Source organism: Zalophus californianus, chromosome 13 (genome assembly GCF_009762305.2).
Source record: "Zalophus californianus isolate mZalCal1 chromosome 13, mZalCal1.pri.v2, whole genome shotgun sequence".
NCBI lineage: Eukaryota > Metazoa > Chordata > Mammalia > Carnivora > Otariidae > Zalophus > Zalophus californianus.
This window is the reverse complement of record NC_045607.1, coordinates 35426953-35443654: the sequence shown is the minus strand read 5'-3', so window position 1 is coordinate 35443654 and position 16702 is coordinate 35426953. Positions and strand designations below refer to the sequence as shown.

Below are 16702 nucleotides of genomic sequence, written 5' to 3'. Positions count from 1 at the left end.
TTGCATTAATGTTTAAATCTCTCCTTTTTTAACAAATGGCAACTTGAACTTAGCAAAAGTGTGAATATTACTAAAGGATATGTATGTTTTGATATTAGTTAACTATTACTGTGTAAAATGAAATGTCAGAATTTAGTGACTTAAAACAATAATCACTTATAATTCTGTGGACCAGCAGTTTGGGCTGGCTCAACTGGGCAGTTCTTGTGCAGGCCTTACCTGGAGTTGTCATGTGGTGACTTGATCGTAGCGGGATGTAGTTGTTTGTACCGTCTGTCTGTTGGGCTACATTGCCGCAGGCTAGTCTGGGCTTCTTGAAATCCTGCCTGGATTCCAAAAGAGGCAAGAAAGTGGGCAAACTCTAATCCTTCATTTTTCAAGCATTTTTCAAGCCTCTGCTTGCATCATGTTTGCTAATAGCCCATTCACCAAAGCAAACCACATGGCAGAGCCTGGAGCCACTGTGAAAGGTGTCTCCGTCTAAGTTAGTACAATTCATATCCCTAAAATATAGATAAGGAAATCAAGAAATTAAAAATAACAATTAAAAAAATAAATTTTGAAGAGTGGCATCACTTTACATCTTTGCAGATTACTTTTAAACCTGGCTTAATAGAAGACACTTAGATACTTACTTGTTTTTGCATTCAGTCTGTTTTGCTATGTTGTTTTGATCAAAGCATATGAAGAAAATGTAGCCTCACATAGATATGTGGTTAGAAAAGTAATTTAATACTTTAAAAGAGAAGTATTTTAATGCCCTTTTCAGATAATTGAGTACGTTCTCTGATAATCCACTAAAATTTCTGCAGTGGAGGGGTTATGTGCATGGGTCAACAGAATAGCTTGGAGGTTTTTCAGACATGCCACAATGCCACGGACATGCCACTTAGTAGAGTTGTGAAGTATTTGCTTTCTGGAATAATCACACTAATAAATATAAATACTCTTCCCAATAGCCAACTAGTCTTGGAAAAACAGAGTAAGCTTGTTTTTAGCTCCTTCTCATTAGTCTGCCCACTGTTATGAAATCCCTTCTAATTCTCCTTTGACTGCCGGCTCCTAAAATTTCTCTTTTCCATATTCCCTTTGGTCCTCCATGACATCTTTAGTATCTACTAAGCAAATGCAGTTAGAGCAGCAACTTGATTTTTTTTAAAGTTTTTATTTAAATTACAGTTAACATATAGTGTAATATTAGTTTCAGGTGTACAATATAGATTCAGGACTTCTGTACATCGCCTGGTGCTCATCAAAACAAATGTACTCCTTCATCCCCATCACCTATTTCATCCACCCTCCCGCCAACTTCCCTTCTGCTAGCCAATTGTTTGTTCTCATCAGTTCTGCTAACCATCAGTTTGTTCTCTAAGAGTCTGTTTCTTGGTTTGCTTCTCTTTCTCTCTCTTTTCCCCCTTTGCTTGTTTGTTTTGTTTCTTAAATTCCACATATGAGTGAAATCATATGGTATTTGTTTTTCTCTGACTGACTTATTTCACTTAGCATAATACTCTCTAGCTCCATTTATGTTCAAATGGCAAGATTTCATTCTTTTTTATGGCTGAGTAATATTTCAGTGTGTGTGTGTGTGTGTGTGTATACACACACACACATATATATACACATACACCACATCTTCTTTATCCATCCATCGATGGATACTTGGGCTGTTTCTATAATTTCGCTATTGTAGATAATGCTGATATAAACATAGGGTGCATGTATTACTCCCTTAAAAAATTTTTTTAAGATTTTATTTATTCATTTGACAGCGAGAGAGAGAGACAGTGAAAGAGGGAACACAAGCAGGGGGAGTGGGAGAGGGAGAAGCAGGCTTCCCGCGGAGCAGGGAACCCGATGTGGGGCTCGATCCAAGGACCCTGGGATCATGACCTGAGCCGAAGGCAGACGCTTATTGACTGAGCCACCCAGGCGCCCCTATTCCCCCCTTTTTAAAAAAATATTTTATTTTTAAGTAATCTCCACACACAATGTGGGTGCTTAAACTCACAACCCTGAGATCAAGAGTTGTATGCTTCACTGACTGAGCCAGCCAGCCCCCTTTTTGAATTAGTATTTTTGTATTCTTTGGCTAAATAGTGTGATTCCGGATGGTAAGGTAGTTCTATTTTTAAGGTTTTTTTTTTTAAGATTTATTTATCTGAGAGAGAGAGAGAACACGTGAGCAGGGGGAGGGGGAGAGAGAAAGAATTTCAAGCAGACTCCCTGCTGATCGTGGAGCCTGGTGCAGGGCTTGATCTCAGGACCCTGAGATCATGACCTGAGCCAAAACCAAGAGTCAGATGCTTAATCGGCTGAGGCACCCAGGTGCCCCTTATTTTTAATTATTTGAGAAACCTCCATATTGTTTTCCAGAGTGGCTGCACTAGTTTGCATTCCCACCAACAGTGCAAGAGCATTCATTTGCCTTTTTCTACATCCTCACCAACACCTGTTGTTTATGTTGTTGATTTTAGCCATACTGAAAGGTGTGAGGTGATAGGTCATTGTTGTAGTTTTGATTTACATTTCCGATGATGAGTTATGTTGAGCATCTTTTCAGGTGTCTGTTGGCCATCTGTATGTCTTCTTTGGAAAAATGTCTATACATGTCTTCTGCTCATTTTTAATTGGATTATTCATCTTTGGGTGTTGAGTAGGATGTTCTTTATATATTTTGGATACTAACCCTTTATCAGATATATCATTTGCAAATAAATATATTCTCCCATTCCATAGGTTGCCTTTTAGTTTTGTTGATTGTCTCCTTCACTGTGCAGAAGCTTTTTATTTTGATGTAGTTCCAATGATTTATTTTTTATTTTGTTTCCCTTGCCTCAGGAGACATCTAGAAAGAAGTTGCTATGTCAAAAAAGTTACTGCCTGTGTTCTCTTCTAGGATTTTTATGGTTTCAGGTCTCACATTTAGGTCTTTAATGCATTATTGAATTTATTTTTGTTTATGGTGTAAGAAAATGGTCCAGTTTTATTCTTTTGTATGTTGCTGTCCAGATTTCCCAACACCGTTTGTTGAAGAGGCATTCTTTTTCCCATTGGATATTCTTTCCAGCTTTCTTGAAGATTAATTGACTATATAATTGTGGATTCATTTCTGGGTTTTCTATTCTGTTCTGTTGATCTATGTGTCTATTTCTGTGCCAGTACAATACTGTTTCGATTACTACAGCTTTGTAATATAACTTGAAGTCCAGAATCATGACTTCTTGGCTACTTGGGGTCTTTTGTGGTTCCATACAGATTTTTGGGATTGTTTGTTCTAGCTCTGTGAAAAATGCTGTTGGCGGTGCCTGGGTGGCTCAGTTGGTTAAGCGACTGCCTTCAGCTCAGGTCATGATCCTGGAGTCCCTGGATTGAATCCCGCATTGGGCTCCCTGCTCGGCAGGGAGTCTGCTTCTCCCTCTGACCCTCTTTGCTCTCATGCTCTCTATCTCTCATTCTCTCTCTCTCTGATAAATAAATAAAATCTTTAGAAAAAAAATGCTATTGGTATTTTGATAGGAATTGCATTAAATGTGTAGATTGCTTTAAGTGGTATATACATTTAACAATATTTGTTCTTCCAATCCATGAACATGGAATGTCTTTCCATTTCTTTGTGTCATTTTTGATTTCTTTAATCAGTGTTTTATAGTTTTCAGAGTACAAGTCTTTTACTTCTTTGGTTAGGTTTATTCCTAGGTATCTTACTGTTTTTGGTACAACTGTAATTGGGACTGATTACTTAATTTCTCTTTTTTTAGAAATGATTTTATTTATTTATTTGAGAGAGAGGAAAAGAGCACAAACAGGGGGAGCAGCAAAGGGAGAGGGAGGTCAGCATTACCCTGATACCAAAGCTGAGCAGGGAGCCTTACGTGGGGTTTGATCCCAGGACCCTAGGACCATGACCTGAGCTGAAGGCAGACACTCAACTGACTGAGCCACCCAGGTGCCCCTTAATTTCTCTTTCTGCTGCTTCATTATTGATGAATAGAAATGCAGCAGATTTGTGTACATTGAATTTATATCCTACAAATTTACTGAATGTGTGTCTTAGGTCTAGCAGTTTTTTGGTGGAGTCTTTCGGGTTTTCCACATAGAGTATCATGTTACTTGCAAATAGTGAAAGTTTTACTTCTTTCTTGACAATTTGGATGCCTTTTATTTCTTTTTGTTGTCCAGTTGCTGTGGCTAAGACTTCTAGTGTTATGTTGAATAAAAGTGATGAGAGTCAACATCCCTGTCTTGTTCCTGACCATAGAGGAAAAGCTGTCAGTTTTTCCCCATTTAGGATGATGTTAGCTGTGGATTTTCATATATGGCCTTTATTATGTTGAGGTATATTCCCTCAAAACTTACTTTGTTGAGGGTTTTTATCATGAATGAATGTTGTACTTTGTCAAATGCCTTTTCTGCATCTCTTGAAATGATCATATGGTTCTTATTCTTTCTCTTAGTGATGTGATATAACATGTTGATTGATTTGCGAATATTGAACCAGCCTTGCAACCCAGGAATAAATCCTACTTGATTGTGGTGAATGATTTCTTTAATGTATTGTTGGATTTGGTTTGCTAGTATTTTATTGAGAACTTTTGTGTCTATGTTCATCAGGGATGTTGGCCTGTAGTTCTTTTTTTTTAGTGGTGCCTTTATCTGGTTTTGGTATCAGGGTAATGCTGACCTCATAGAATGAATTTGGAAGTTTTCCTTCCTTCTCTTATTTTTTGGAATAGTTTGAGAAGAACAGGTATTAACTCTTCTTCTTTTTTTTTTTTTAAGTATGCTCCACGCAGACGATGGACTCTGAAAAACAAACTGAGGGTTCTAGAGGGGAGGAGCATGGGGGGATGGGTTAGCCTGGTGATGGGTATTAAAGAGGGCACATTCTGCGTGGAGCACTGGGTGTTATGCACAAACAATGAATCATGGAACCCTACATCAAAAACTAATGATGTAATGTATGGTGATTAACATAACAACAACAACAACAACAAAAGTATGCTCCACGCCCGGCATGGAGCCCAACGTTCAAGATGTCAGCCTCTTGAGCTTACAACCCTGAGATCAAGACCTGAGCTGAGATGAAGAGTCATATGCTTAACTGACTGAGCCACCCAAGCGCCCCTAACTCTTCTTTAAATGTTTGGTAGAATTCACCTCTGAAGCCATCTCATCTAGTCCTGGACTTTTGTTTGTTGGAAGTTTTTTGATTACTGATTCAATTTCTTTGCTGGTTATTGGTCTGTTCAAGTTTTCTATTTCTTCCTGTTTCAGTTTAGGTAGTTTATATGTTTCTAGGAATTTATCTATTTCTTATAGGTTGTCCAATTTGTTGGCATATAGTTTTTCATAAATAATCTCTTATAATTGTATTTCTGTGTTGTTGGTTATTTCTCCTTTCTCATTTGTGATTTTGTTTATTTGGGTCCTTTCTCTTTTCTTTTTGATAAATCTGGCTAGAGGTTTATCAGTTTTATTAATCGTTGTTAAAGAACCAGCTCCTGGTTTCATTGATCTATTGTGTGTTTTTTTTTTCTTTAGTTTCTGTATCATTTATTTTTGTTCTTATCTTTATTTCCTTCCTTCTGATGCCTCTAGTCTTCCCCTATTGTTTTTTCTGTAGCTGCTTTAGCTGTAAGGTTATGTTGTTGAGCAGCAGCTTCATTCTAGCAACTATCAGTGCTGAGCCTCAGAACAGCAGAGTGTGCAGGTATGTGAGCAGTGCATTAGCAGGGCCAGGCAAGCGGGTATGTGTCCCTTGTGAGCGGGGGGACTGGGTGGTGCAGATGCCTGTGTTCAACCATTGGGGGTCATCATTTCTCCATGTGTGGGAGGGCTTTGCATGTCTTCTCAGCCATGATCCTAATAGGATAGGATACACTACTGCTTGTGGGAGAACAGATGCCAACATGAAGAAGGTCTCTGATTTTACCAACACAAAAATTAGTTTAAATTTGGGTGCAGTATAAAGTAAAATATATGGTTTTGAGTGTTCAAAAAAAGTAGATAATTTTCCTTATATCTTAGTGTAATAATTGCTAATATTTACTGAATACTTACTATAATTGAATAGTGTGCTATTACAGTAAGAACTCTATATTATACTAGAGTATAATATAGAGCACTGAGGATATTACCTTTAAGAGTCAGGTGCTATTCTTTTTTTTTTTTTTTAAAGATTTTATTCATTTATTAGAGAGAGATCACAAGCAGGGGGGAGGGGTAAAGGGAGAAGCAGACTCCCCGCTAAGCAGGGAGCCTGATGCGGGACTCCATCCTAGGACTCTGGGATCATGACCCAAGCTGAAGGCAGATGCTCACCCGACTGAGCCACCCAGGCACCTGAGAGTCAGGTGCTATTCTATGGGCTTTGTGTTTTTAATTCTTTTCACTCATTTAATCTTCATACCAACCCTCTGAAGTAGATACTGTTGTTGTCTCCATTTTGCAGATGAAGCAACTGAGACACAGGTTGTAAAGTAATTTCCCCAAGATCAAACAACTAGTAAGTGTAGAACCAGGATTTGAACCTAGACATAAGGGCTCCAGAATGTGATGGATCTGACAGGTCAAATTATTCAAATCTAGGGCCTGCATCCTATGTAGCTGTGACCTTTGGGATGAGGGTTGCTTGTCTTGTCTCTATTAAAATAGCTAATGGAACAGAGTTGTGGAGAGGTGGCATTGTGGTTCAGTAGAACAAACTCTGTGCTAGTAATGAAAAATGCCAGTCTTGGGCACATTGCAGGAATTTTTCCGAGTCTTCATTTTCTTATCTCTAATATGGGTATTCTGCTGTCAGCCTCTTATGTATGTTTGGGTTATGTTTGCCATTTATAAAGTGCCTTTATGTGTTATGTCGTTCATCTGTCTTGCCTGCCTTACGGTACTGCTTTGGGGATCAAATGAGTAATATACAGGAGAACTATAAGCAATGATTGTTGCTTTTCAAAGTATTTGCTTTTTTCCCCTCGGTTTTCTGTTTCTTCAAGAGTGAATTATAAAAAATAATTCAGATTTACTTGGATATTTAATGTATAGGTGCTATTCTATAACTCTGTGCATGATCTCCTTCTGTCATTTTCACACATAGCTCTAGTACCCAAGTATTGTATCAAATAGAAGTTATATTCAGTTCTATTTTCTGCCCTACTGAACAGGAAATGTAGTAGGCACGGATAATCCAAAATAATTGGTTAGCTTTTGGTATTCATTTTTGTACTTAATTTAACTTGAGTATGTGTGGCTGAGAATTCAGAGTACAGATCTTCCTTGACTTAAGGGGTTACATCCCAATAAACCCATCGTACATTGAAAATATCGTAAGTCGAAAATACATTTAATGCATCTAATCTGCTGAATGGCATAGCTTAGCCTCGCCTCCCTTAAACATGCTTGGAACACTTACATTAGCCTACAGTTGGGCAAACTCATCTAACACACACCTATTTCATAGTAAAGTGTTGAATATCTCATGTAACTTATTGATTACTGTACTGAAAGTGAAAAATGGAATGATCGTATGGGTACAGAATGATTCTAAGTGTATTGGCTCTTTAGTCTCATCATCTTGTGGCTGACAGGGAGCTGCAGCTTGTTGCTCTGCCCAGCATCACAAAAGAGTATTATACTGTATATTATCAGCCAGGGAAAAGATCGAAATTCAAAATTTGTAGTATGGTTTTTACTGAATGCGTATTGCTTTTGCACCATGGTAAAGTTGAAAAATTGTAAGTTGAACCGTTTTAAGTCTGGGACCATCTATACTTAGAATATTGAGTCCCTTTGGAAAACCCAGCTTGTGATAAGCCATGTGGTTCAGACTTTGGTGTCTTGTCCACCTCACTCTTTATTCTTGCCAGTTCAGGAGTCCAGCAAAGAAGCTAGCACCTTCTTCCTACCCTTCCCTCTTTTCCCACACACACCTTGTGGTAAAGGCACAAAGCAGGAGGCTAGGGAGAGAGAGAAAGGGTTTTTTTGTTTGTTTTTAGGAGAGTAACTTTTTTTGAGATTGAGAGAGAGAGTAAGAGAGAGCAGATCAGGGGGAAGGGCAGAGGGAGAGGGAGAGTGAGAATCTTAAGCAGGCTCTACAAGTGCGAAGCCTGATGCGGGGCTCAATCTCATGACCCTGAGATCATGACCTGAGCCAAAATCAAGAGTTGGACACTTAACTGACTGAGCCACCCAAGCACCCCTGTTTTTAGGAGAGTAACATTAAGATTATGGAGGGAACCCCAGAAATCTTCTCACTTGAGCAGTAGTCACTTAATTGGTGTCAAAGAAGATGCCGAACTGGTGGTAAAGTGTATGAGCTTCTAAGGTTGGGACCTTCCTGAAGGGGGAATCTACAATAGGGGGAACTGCTAAGGTCAAAGCAACATAATGAAAACTTATCTTAGCATTTTGGACTTTTATATAGTACCATTGGTATAAGTCTCTGTGGTCTCCACATTCTCCATAACCCATGAAGTTGTGCTTACACCAGCCAGTGATGCAGGTCATTGTTTCTAGTGTTCCTCTGTGTTCATGATGGCAGCATGACTTTCTCTTGAATCCATTACTATAAGGGTGGTGTCCAGAACAAGGGAAGGTTCATGATATTGCTCTGTTTTGTGGCGGGCAAACCTCTCCTGGTGTATTATGTTTGGTTCTGAACACTTCACGCTGAGGACCAGTGACAACCTAAAATGTGCGATCTAAAGAAAGGGTCAGAATGGTAAGGGGCGGTAATCATTGAAATGCTGGTTAAAGGAACTGGAAAAGAGAAAATTTGGAGAGGACAGGTTGTCTATAATAGGGATATTCAAATTTCTGAAAAGCTCTTATACCAAAGAGGAAGTAAAATTATGACTGTTAGTAAAAATAGTTAACCATTTTTTGAGGGTCTACTCTGTTTAGATGTTGTACGAGGCTCTCCACATATGTTACATGTATTGCAAGGCAGGTTCTATTTCTGTTTTACAGATGATGGAACTGAGGCCCCGAGAGGTATAATAACCTACTCAAGGTCATATAGTTATTTAGTGATTTCACAACTCAAACCACGGGCTTCCTAATTCCAAAGCCTGTTAGCTGTCAGATTGTACTGACACTGAATGGAGATCATAGGCAGGCAGACCGTAGGGGACAGGTGGGAGAAGCTAGCCGTCCCAGTTGTTCTGTTCCTGGGAAAGGAGGACTTAGGGCAGAAAGTGAAAGATCACTGATTGGGGTTGTTGTGAAGAGAATTCATACATGGCAAAGATGAGTTTAAAATCACATTCCTTATGAATCTCTTCCACTGTGGTCTTCTGAACTTCTGTTCCAGGTCCAGACTAGGCCTCTGCGGCCTTTTGGTTCTCACTGATTTGGATTTGGTTCTCAGAACCTATTTCTGGCCCCTCATGCATGGGTCTGAATACTTGGATGATTTCTCTCCTTAAGCAAAATAAAGCTTGTATAGAGACTATCTCACTTTTTAAAATTGTGCTTTGCCAGTACCCTCAGCATTGTGAGGACTCGCTGGATTGGTGCTAAACCCTAATGTAGCTTGAGGTGCGCTGCACTACAAGTCTGAGCCACTCTTTTGCCAGCCTGTTGTAGAGCCACTGATGTTAGTGCCTAGTGACTGTTCCTTGATGAAGATGCCATGCAGGTCTTACGGTGGGAAGGAGGACAGAGTGCCTTGGCTACATAATTTTAACAATCAGGTGATGATGGGATGTGAAGGGCTAGGCAAGAGCTCCTCTTCGTGAACTGCTTATTGTCACCTGCTGACATCTTTAAAACTTATGGAGAATGTTTATTCTCACTTAAGAATTTGATGAACTCATGTTGTTTTTACACATTGGTACTGATTTTACAAAGTAATTATGCTAACTTTAAGATTGGAAAACACTGAATATATTTGTAATTTTTTGTTAATAAAGTTTATATTTTTTTGTAGCTTATTCACCTTGATGAAGATTGTGTAACAGAACTTTCTGTACATTACAGAAATAACAGGCAAACAATGGAGGATTTAATTTCATCGGTAAGAAATACAATGTGAATTTGAGACTAATATCTTTTGTTTTATTTTTCTTTATTGATACAATAAATGTACTGGTAAAGTACATTAAAAATAGTATAGCATTTTTCAGACGTAGGATTTTATCATGGGTGTAAATATTATAATTATGTATGATTTTCACTCAATTCTTTTCTCATGTCTGCTGGATATCCTCTTAAAAATGACATTGATTAAAGAAAAGTATAGTGGGGAAAAAATGAAGAAACAGAAGAAACTAGTCCACAGAGAACTGATAGAGTTCTGATTTTACTCCTTGAAATTCTCTAACATGATTCTGTTTGTAGGAATAGGTAAACACAAAGCACTTTTCTTCTTACCTAAAAGCAATCCCATGGCATCACATCACCCGTAAGCTTATGAAACAAATACAAATATCATTATCATGATTTCTGTGTTGGATCATTTTAGCTCTTTCAGTTGCTTAATCTCTAGATTTTTTCGTAGGGATGGAGGCACTCACAGCTGACTCTGAGTATAATCTAACCTGATAGGGATTGTGCCTAACTTTGCTCCTGATTCAGTACTGTGTCTTTTATCATCTATGATTTGTATTTTTTTTTCTTTTCTAATTTGCAAGATAAAGGCCTTAAGCAAAATTTTTTTTACTAAACAAAGCTTTGCTAAGCCATAATTCTTTTTAGTGAGGAGGTATAAAGGATTTTTTTTGAATGACATAATAACCAAGTTTCTAGAATGTGTCTGGAAAACAGAATGACAATTTAGTTTTTCATGGGTAATGCCTTTATTTTATTTTATTAAAGATTTTATTTATTTATTTGAGAGAGAGAGAGAGAGCATGAGTGGGGGGAGGGGTAGAGGGAGAAAGAGAAGTAGACTCCCCACTGAGCAAGGAGCCCAATGCGGGGCTCAGTCCCAGGACCCTGAGATCATGACCCAAGCCAAAGGCAGATGCTTAACTGACTGAGCCACCCAGAAGCCCCAGATAATGCCTTTAAAGACATGGCAAGAATTGGGAATTGTTGCAGGGTCTTTTATGATGAAAATCTGAAGTTTCCATTGAAGTAACTTAAAAAAAAAAAAAAGAATGACTTTTTCTTTAGGACGATCTTTAATAGACTATATTTCAGATACATAAGATTTCTTTTAAAATTTTTACTTTACAAGTTTTCAAACACCTTCAAAAGTAGAATAGTTTAGGGCGCCTGGGTGGCTCAGTTGGTTAAGCAACTGCCTTTGGCTCAGGTCATGATCCTGGAGTCCCAAGATCGAGTCCTACATTGGGCTCCTTGCTCAGCAGGGAGTCTGCTTCTCCCTCTGACCCTCCCCTCTCATGTGCTCTTTATCTCTCTCTCTCTCAAATAAATAAATAAAATCTTTAAAAAAAAGTAGAATAGTTTAACAGTGATCTTCCATGTAATCATCATCTAGTATCAACAGTTAATGACATTTTTCCAGTTTTATCTGTATCCCAGCACCCTCTCCCATCTGCCCTTTTAAACTAGGATATTTCAGAGCTAGTCCTAGACATCCTGTCATTTTATTGAGAAAAAATTTGGTGTGAAATCCACAGACTTAAAATCTGAATCTTAAAAGTAATATACTTGGTGGGGCACCCAGATGGCTTGGTTGGACATCTGGCTCTTGTTCTCAGCTCAGGTCTTGATTTTGCGGTTGTGAGTTCAAGCCCCAGTTGGAATTTCAACAACTATTGAAAAAAAGTTCTTAAAATAATATCCTTTATGTTGTCTTTACATACAGTTTTCAAACTTAAAAGTGAAATGGAAATAGGAATTGTTTACTTCTGATACAGAAAAAGTAGATAATGAAGCATGATAGAGATTGTTTTCTGGTGTTAATCTTTCTAAAGAGCTCAGTGATTCTAAAAGCTAGACATGAACAATATCAAGAGTGCTGTGAAGAAAGTAATAATTTTTTTTCTTTTGTACTCTTCGCTCATTCTTATATACCTGTTTATACTTAGTTTCCAGTCCTAGGGATGAGTAGTATACAGGCTATGCATTCTAAATGTGAGCTTGTCAACCTTATCTGAACACCAGAGTCCCCTGGGTACTTTAAACTAATCCTGATGCCTAGGTCCTACCCCCAGAGCTTATGATCTAATTGGTTTGGTGTGTGGCCTGAATATCAGAATTTTTAAAAGCTCCCCAAATGATTGCAATATGTAGCCAGGAGTTGAGAAGTACTACTCTAAATTCTTGCTATTCAAAGTATGTTCTGACCAGGAGCATTAGTGTCAGTTGGTGCTTGTCAGAAATGCAGACTCACAGGCCCCACTTCAGACCTACTGAATCAGAATCTGCATCTTAGTAAAATCCCTAAGTGATTCACATGTACATTAAAGTTTGAGAAGGATTGGTCTAAGTCAGTGGTTTCCAACTGGGAGTGATTTTGCCTCTCGGGACATTTTTGGTTGTCACAACTGGGGTGTGTATACATGCTAATGGAATCTAGTGGTTAGAGGCCAGGATTCTGCTAAATATTCCACAACAGCACAGCCCCTCACAAGAAAGAATTATCCATGGGGTGCCTAGGTGGCTCAGTCGTTAAGCATCTGCCTTCAGCTCAGGTCATGATCCCGGGGTCCTGGGATCGAGCCCCGCATCAGGCTCCCTGCTCCGCGGGAAGCTTGCTTCTCCCTCTCCCATTCCCCCTGCTTGTGTTCCCTCTCTCGCTGTGTCTCTCTCTGTCAAATAAATAAATAAAATCTTAAAAAAAGAAAGAAAGAAAGAAAGAAAGAAAGAAAGAATTATCCAGGCCAGAGATGAGTAGTGTTGAGGTTGAGAAATCTTGGTTTAGGAAGTCCCAGAGAATTCACGTTGGTCCTAGGTACTCTCCAGTTTATTATTTTTTAATTTAATTAATTAATTAAAATAGCTAGTGTGATTTTTTTTATTAACATATAATGTATTATTTGTAAATTACTTGGTACTTTCCAGTTTAAATAGCCTCAGGGGACCCAGATTTGAGGTCATCTATGGTCTGTCACACTTTCTCTGGCACTTTGGGAGCTTTGCCTTTATTTTGGGGGCTGGTTAGACTGGACAGGGAGAGATCAGTTTAGTGAGATCTTTGCTGGTATGGTGCTGCTGATCTTTGTGCAGAGAGAGAAGCAATATTATTTTCAAATGTTTGACTCCTAGAACTCCCACTTGTGTATCATATACATGAGCACTCTTTTTTTTTTTTTTTTTTAGATCTTATTTATTTATCCGAGGCAGAGACAAAGAGAGCTAGAATGAGTGGGGTTAGGGGCAGAGGGAGAGGGAGAAGCAGACTCCCACTGAGTGTGGAGCCTGACTCAGAGCCAGACCCAGGCCTGGATCCCAGGACCCTGAGATCATGACCGGAGCCAAAGTCAGACACTTAACCGACTGAGCCACCCATGTGCCCCTAAACATGAGCAATTCTAAACTGCTTTTTATATGCAGAAGTTAGAGTTTCATATGTGTTATGATTTTAAGATATCTCACCGTAGCCCTCTTGAGACTCCCAGTAGTGATGCTAGAGCTTCCTTCCACCTGATTGCTTTCCTTACTTTCTTCCTATTTTTCCAGCTGTGAGTGGCTATGAATTGTGGGAGCAGACAGTCATCTGGTAGGGGGACTTCATTGAGGGTTACATGTGCATATGAGAACCTATTCAGACCAATCCCTCCCTCCGCCACTGCAGTACAAATCTCCCTATATTCTGGTGGCAGAAGTTTAACGATTGAGGGCCTCACAACCAAGGTCAGGGGAAGGATAGTGAGCCATTCTTCAATTTCTCAAACGCTCTCTACCAGTAACTGCCTGCCCTCAGCCCAGGTGCCTGGGCAGCCTGTGTGAACAATAACTGGGGATTAAATTTTTTTTTTTTTTTTTTTAAGAAATGGAGTCTTCTTTATGATAGGTAAACCTATTGCTTTACTTTCAGACATTTGACTTTCAAAACAGGGAGCTGCTTAAAAGATGAGGGAGACATGGGCTGTGTTAGACTTGGGATTGACGTCACCTGAAAGTGTAACTAATGTGCTGATTCGTCTGTTATTGAACACACAACTCCCCCATGTATCTAATTGTAATGAGTAGTGTGAAGTGGCTATGGCAAAAAAGTTATTAAAAGGATGTTTTTTGCTTAGGGATAAAGAGGGCTTAGAGTTTATAAAACTCCTATGCAGGTTTAGAGGACTCCATCTAAAACTGTCCAGGTATTGCTTATAATGCCTGGATTGTGCCATACTGTTGTTGATAAACAAGTGGCAACTTGTTTCAGAACCATTGTCTGTAATCAATTTATGGCATCTCTTTCAAAAAGGTAGGACTGTCATAATGGAGAGTGATTGTGACTGCTTAGTTTTTACCCAGTTCCCGAGTACCTTCTCTATGAAAATTTTTCTGCCCTTCCTTCCGACCCATCCTGTCTGGATTAAAGGCAACGTTCTGTAATAATTTATCACAGTGTTTTATACTTCTTCCACTAGATTGATAGGTCCATTACATAGATTTAAAAGCACACATGATGATTGTGGCCATCTAAAATATTAACATAAAATTTATTAATAAAAACAGTTTTTATTTACACCTTTTTGGTTGTAGGCCTCTTTGGATTATGTGCCTTGTGAGGAGATACATGCATTAAATATTATTTAACATTATTAAAATTTAACACCCTTGTAGGATAGAGAGTCACCTAGTCTTATGAGTCCATTATTTAGAAACTTTCAGTTATACATAGTGGATTAAACAGGTATGTTTACATCCAACCCTTCCCTAAAACCTCACTAAAATAATAAAGGAATAAAAAGATAAAATTCACAAGGATGTTGAGGATATAAGAGGAGACAAAAGTAATGTCAGTAAGATTTGAGGAATTATAAAATAGGTTAAGTGGCATCTGACATAGCACTTTAGAGAAAGCTGAAAGCTAAGTGCCTGCAGTGGGAAAAGAAAATAAGCAAATTGTTTAGAGCCCTAGGCTCCAGAAAGGCTTAGGAATCAGAGGTACTAGGAGCCTCTGAAGTTAGGGAAGTAAGTAGGGTGGAAAACAGGAAGATTGGTTGAAAGTCTGTACTAGAAGCAGTTGGATCCCAGGTTCCTTTCTCTACTTTGTGCTGTATGATAGCCACCTTTTCCTTACCCCAGCAGGAGATGGGAGACACTGGACAAGGGGAACTTGTGTACCATACGCAGCTCGGGTAGGGGTGATGAGCCATTCTGAAATGGATGAATGGCCACCTGCAGTCTTCATATTCAGTAGTGAACCACTATCTCTAACCACATTCCCTATTCAACTCTGAGAATCCTGGAACCAGGATTTTATCCTGTTTGCAGTGGGGATGGGGAAAATGTTGGAAGATTAAATTCTAGGGAAAAGCCAAGAGAGAGGACCTGCTATACCAATGGTTGGGAGTTCAGCCTCCTGTCTGTTCACCATAGAGAGAAGCCCCCAAGGTGATGAGCAGTCTCAAACTACACACAGAGCCTTTAATTAACTGTGCTTTATAATTCCCCGTCTTTAGGGATAGGCAGCCAAAGCTTATCAGACATTTGAGGAAAGCCTCTAACATGAAAATCAGAGATCAAAACAAATGGTGGGGGTGGTGAGGTGGGGGAGAAGGAAGAAAAGTAAAGATACTGAGGAATAAAAGATAATGCAGGGAGTGGAAGAAAATGGCTAGAAGTGATAATTAATATTCCCAGAGATAAGAGAAGCTGTTTCTTTTTTGAAATAGGAATAAGATGACTAAAAAGGAACATTTCAAGAGATAGCTCTTGAAAATTTAAGATATGACCACAGAAATAAAGAGCTTAGTAAAAATGATTGAAAGTAAAATTAAAAGAAAATCTCTCAAAAGTAGAATCTAAGGACAAAGAGATGCACAAATAGGAGAGAATGGGTAAGAAAGGTCCAACATACAAATAATAGAAGTTGCAGGAAGATAAAATAGAAGAAAGAAGGGAAGAAAGCATCAAAGAAATAATACAAGAATAATCCAGAACTGATGGTTTCTAAGTTAGTAGAACTGAGTTTTTAAGAAAGAAGGGGCTTAGCCAGGGTTTGGAAATATGGATGAAAAAAGGTCTACACAAGGTGAAATTTCAGAAAACCGGGGGAGAGAGAATATCCAAAAAGTTTCCAGGGACAAAAAAAAAAGCCCCCAAAAGATCATAAAGAAAGGTTTGGAGTCAGAAAGACTCTGGATTTTTCAGTAGCTATACTAGAAGTGAGAAGACCATGGAACAATTTTTTCAAAACTGTGAAAATTATTGTCATCCTAGAATTCTGTACTCGGCCCAGCCAGAATCAAGTGTGAGACGGGAATGCAGTCATTTATCAGACATGCAGGATCTCACAAAATTTACCTCCCATTCATCCACCCTCAGAAGTTACTGGAGGATATATTCCACCCAAACAAGAAAGTAACCAAGAAAGAGGAATATTTAGGATCTGGGAAACTGGGGATACATTGTAGAATAGAGGTGAAGGGAATCCCTAGACCAGCAGTTGAATTGTAGGTTGAGAAAGAAGCCAGTCCAGAGTGGAGCGTGGAATGCAGACATCAGGTAGAATGTCTCCAAAAGGGCAATGGAAGAGGGAACAGATTAGCTGGTGTGTGTGGACATGCTGAGGGGAGGTGAAGAGTGCTGGGGAGTGTGGAGTTGAATTAGTAAGATGAGCAACTGCCTC

The 16702-nt window shown here is 38.9% G+C and overlaps 1 protein-coding gene across 8 annotated transcripts in view; it reads left to right on the top strand.

Annotated features, from left to right (window-relative positions):
* The window catches only part of MELK (maternal embryonic leucine zipper kinase), an 88643-nt gene that overhangs the window by 47506 nt on the left and 24435 nt on the right, over positions 1–16702 (top strand). For 7 of the 8 annotated variants that reach the window (XM_027615718.1, XM_027615714.1, XM_027615713.1 and 4 more), the window contains one exon: positions 9929–10015. The exons of the other annotated variant lie outside the window; for it this stretch is intronic. In XM_027615718.1, the coding sequence (XP_027471519.1) occupies positions 9929–10015 (87 nt within the window). The remainder of the gene's footprint in view (positions 1–9928; positions 10016–16702) is intronic. 8 annotated transcript variants of the gene reach the window in all.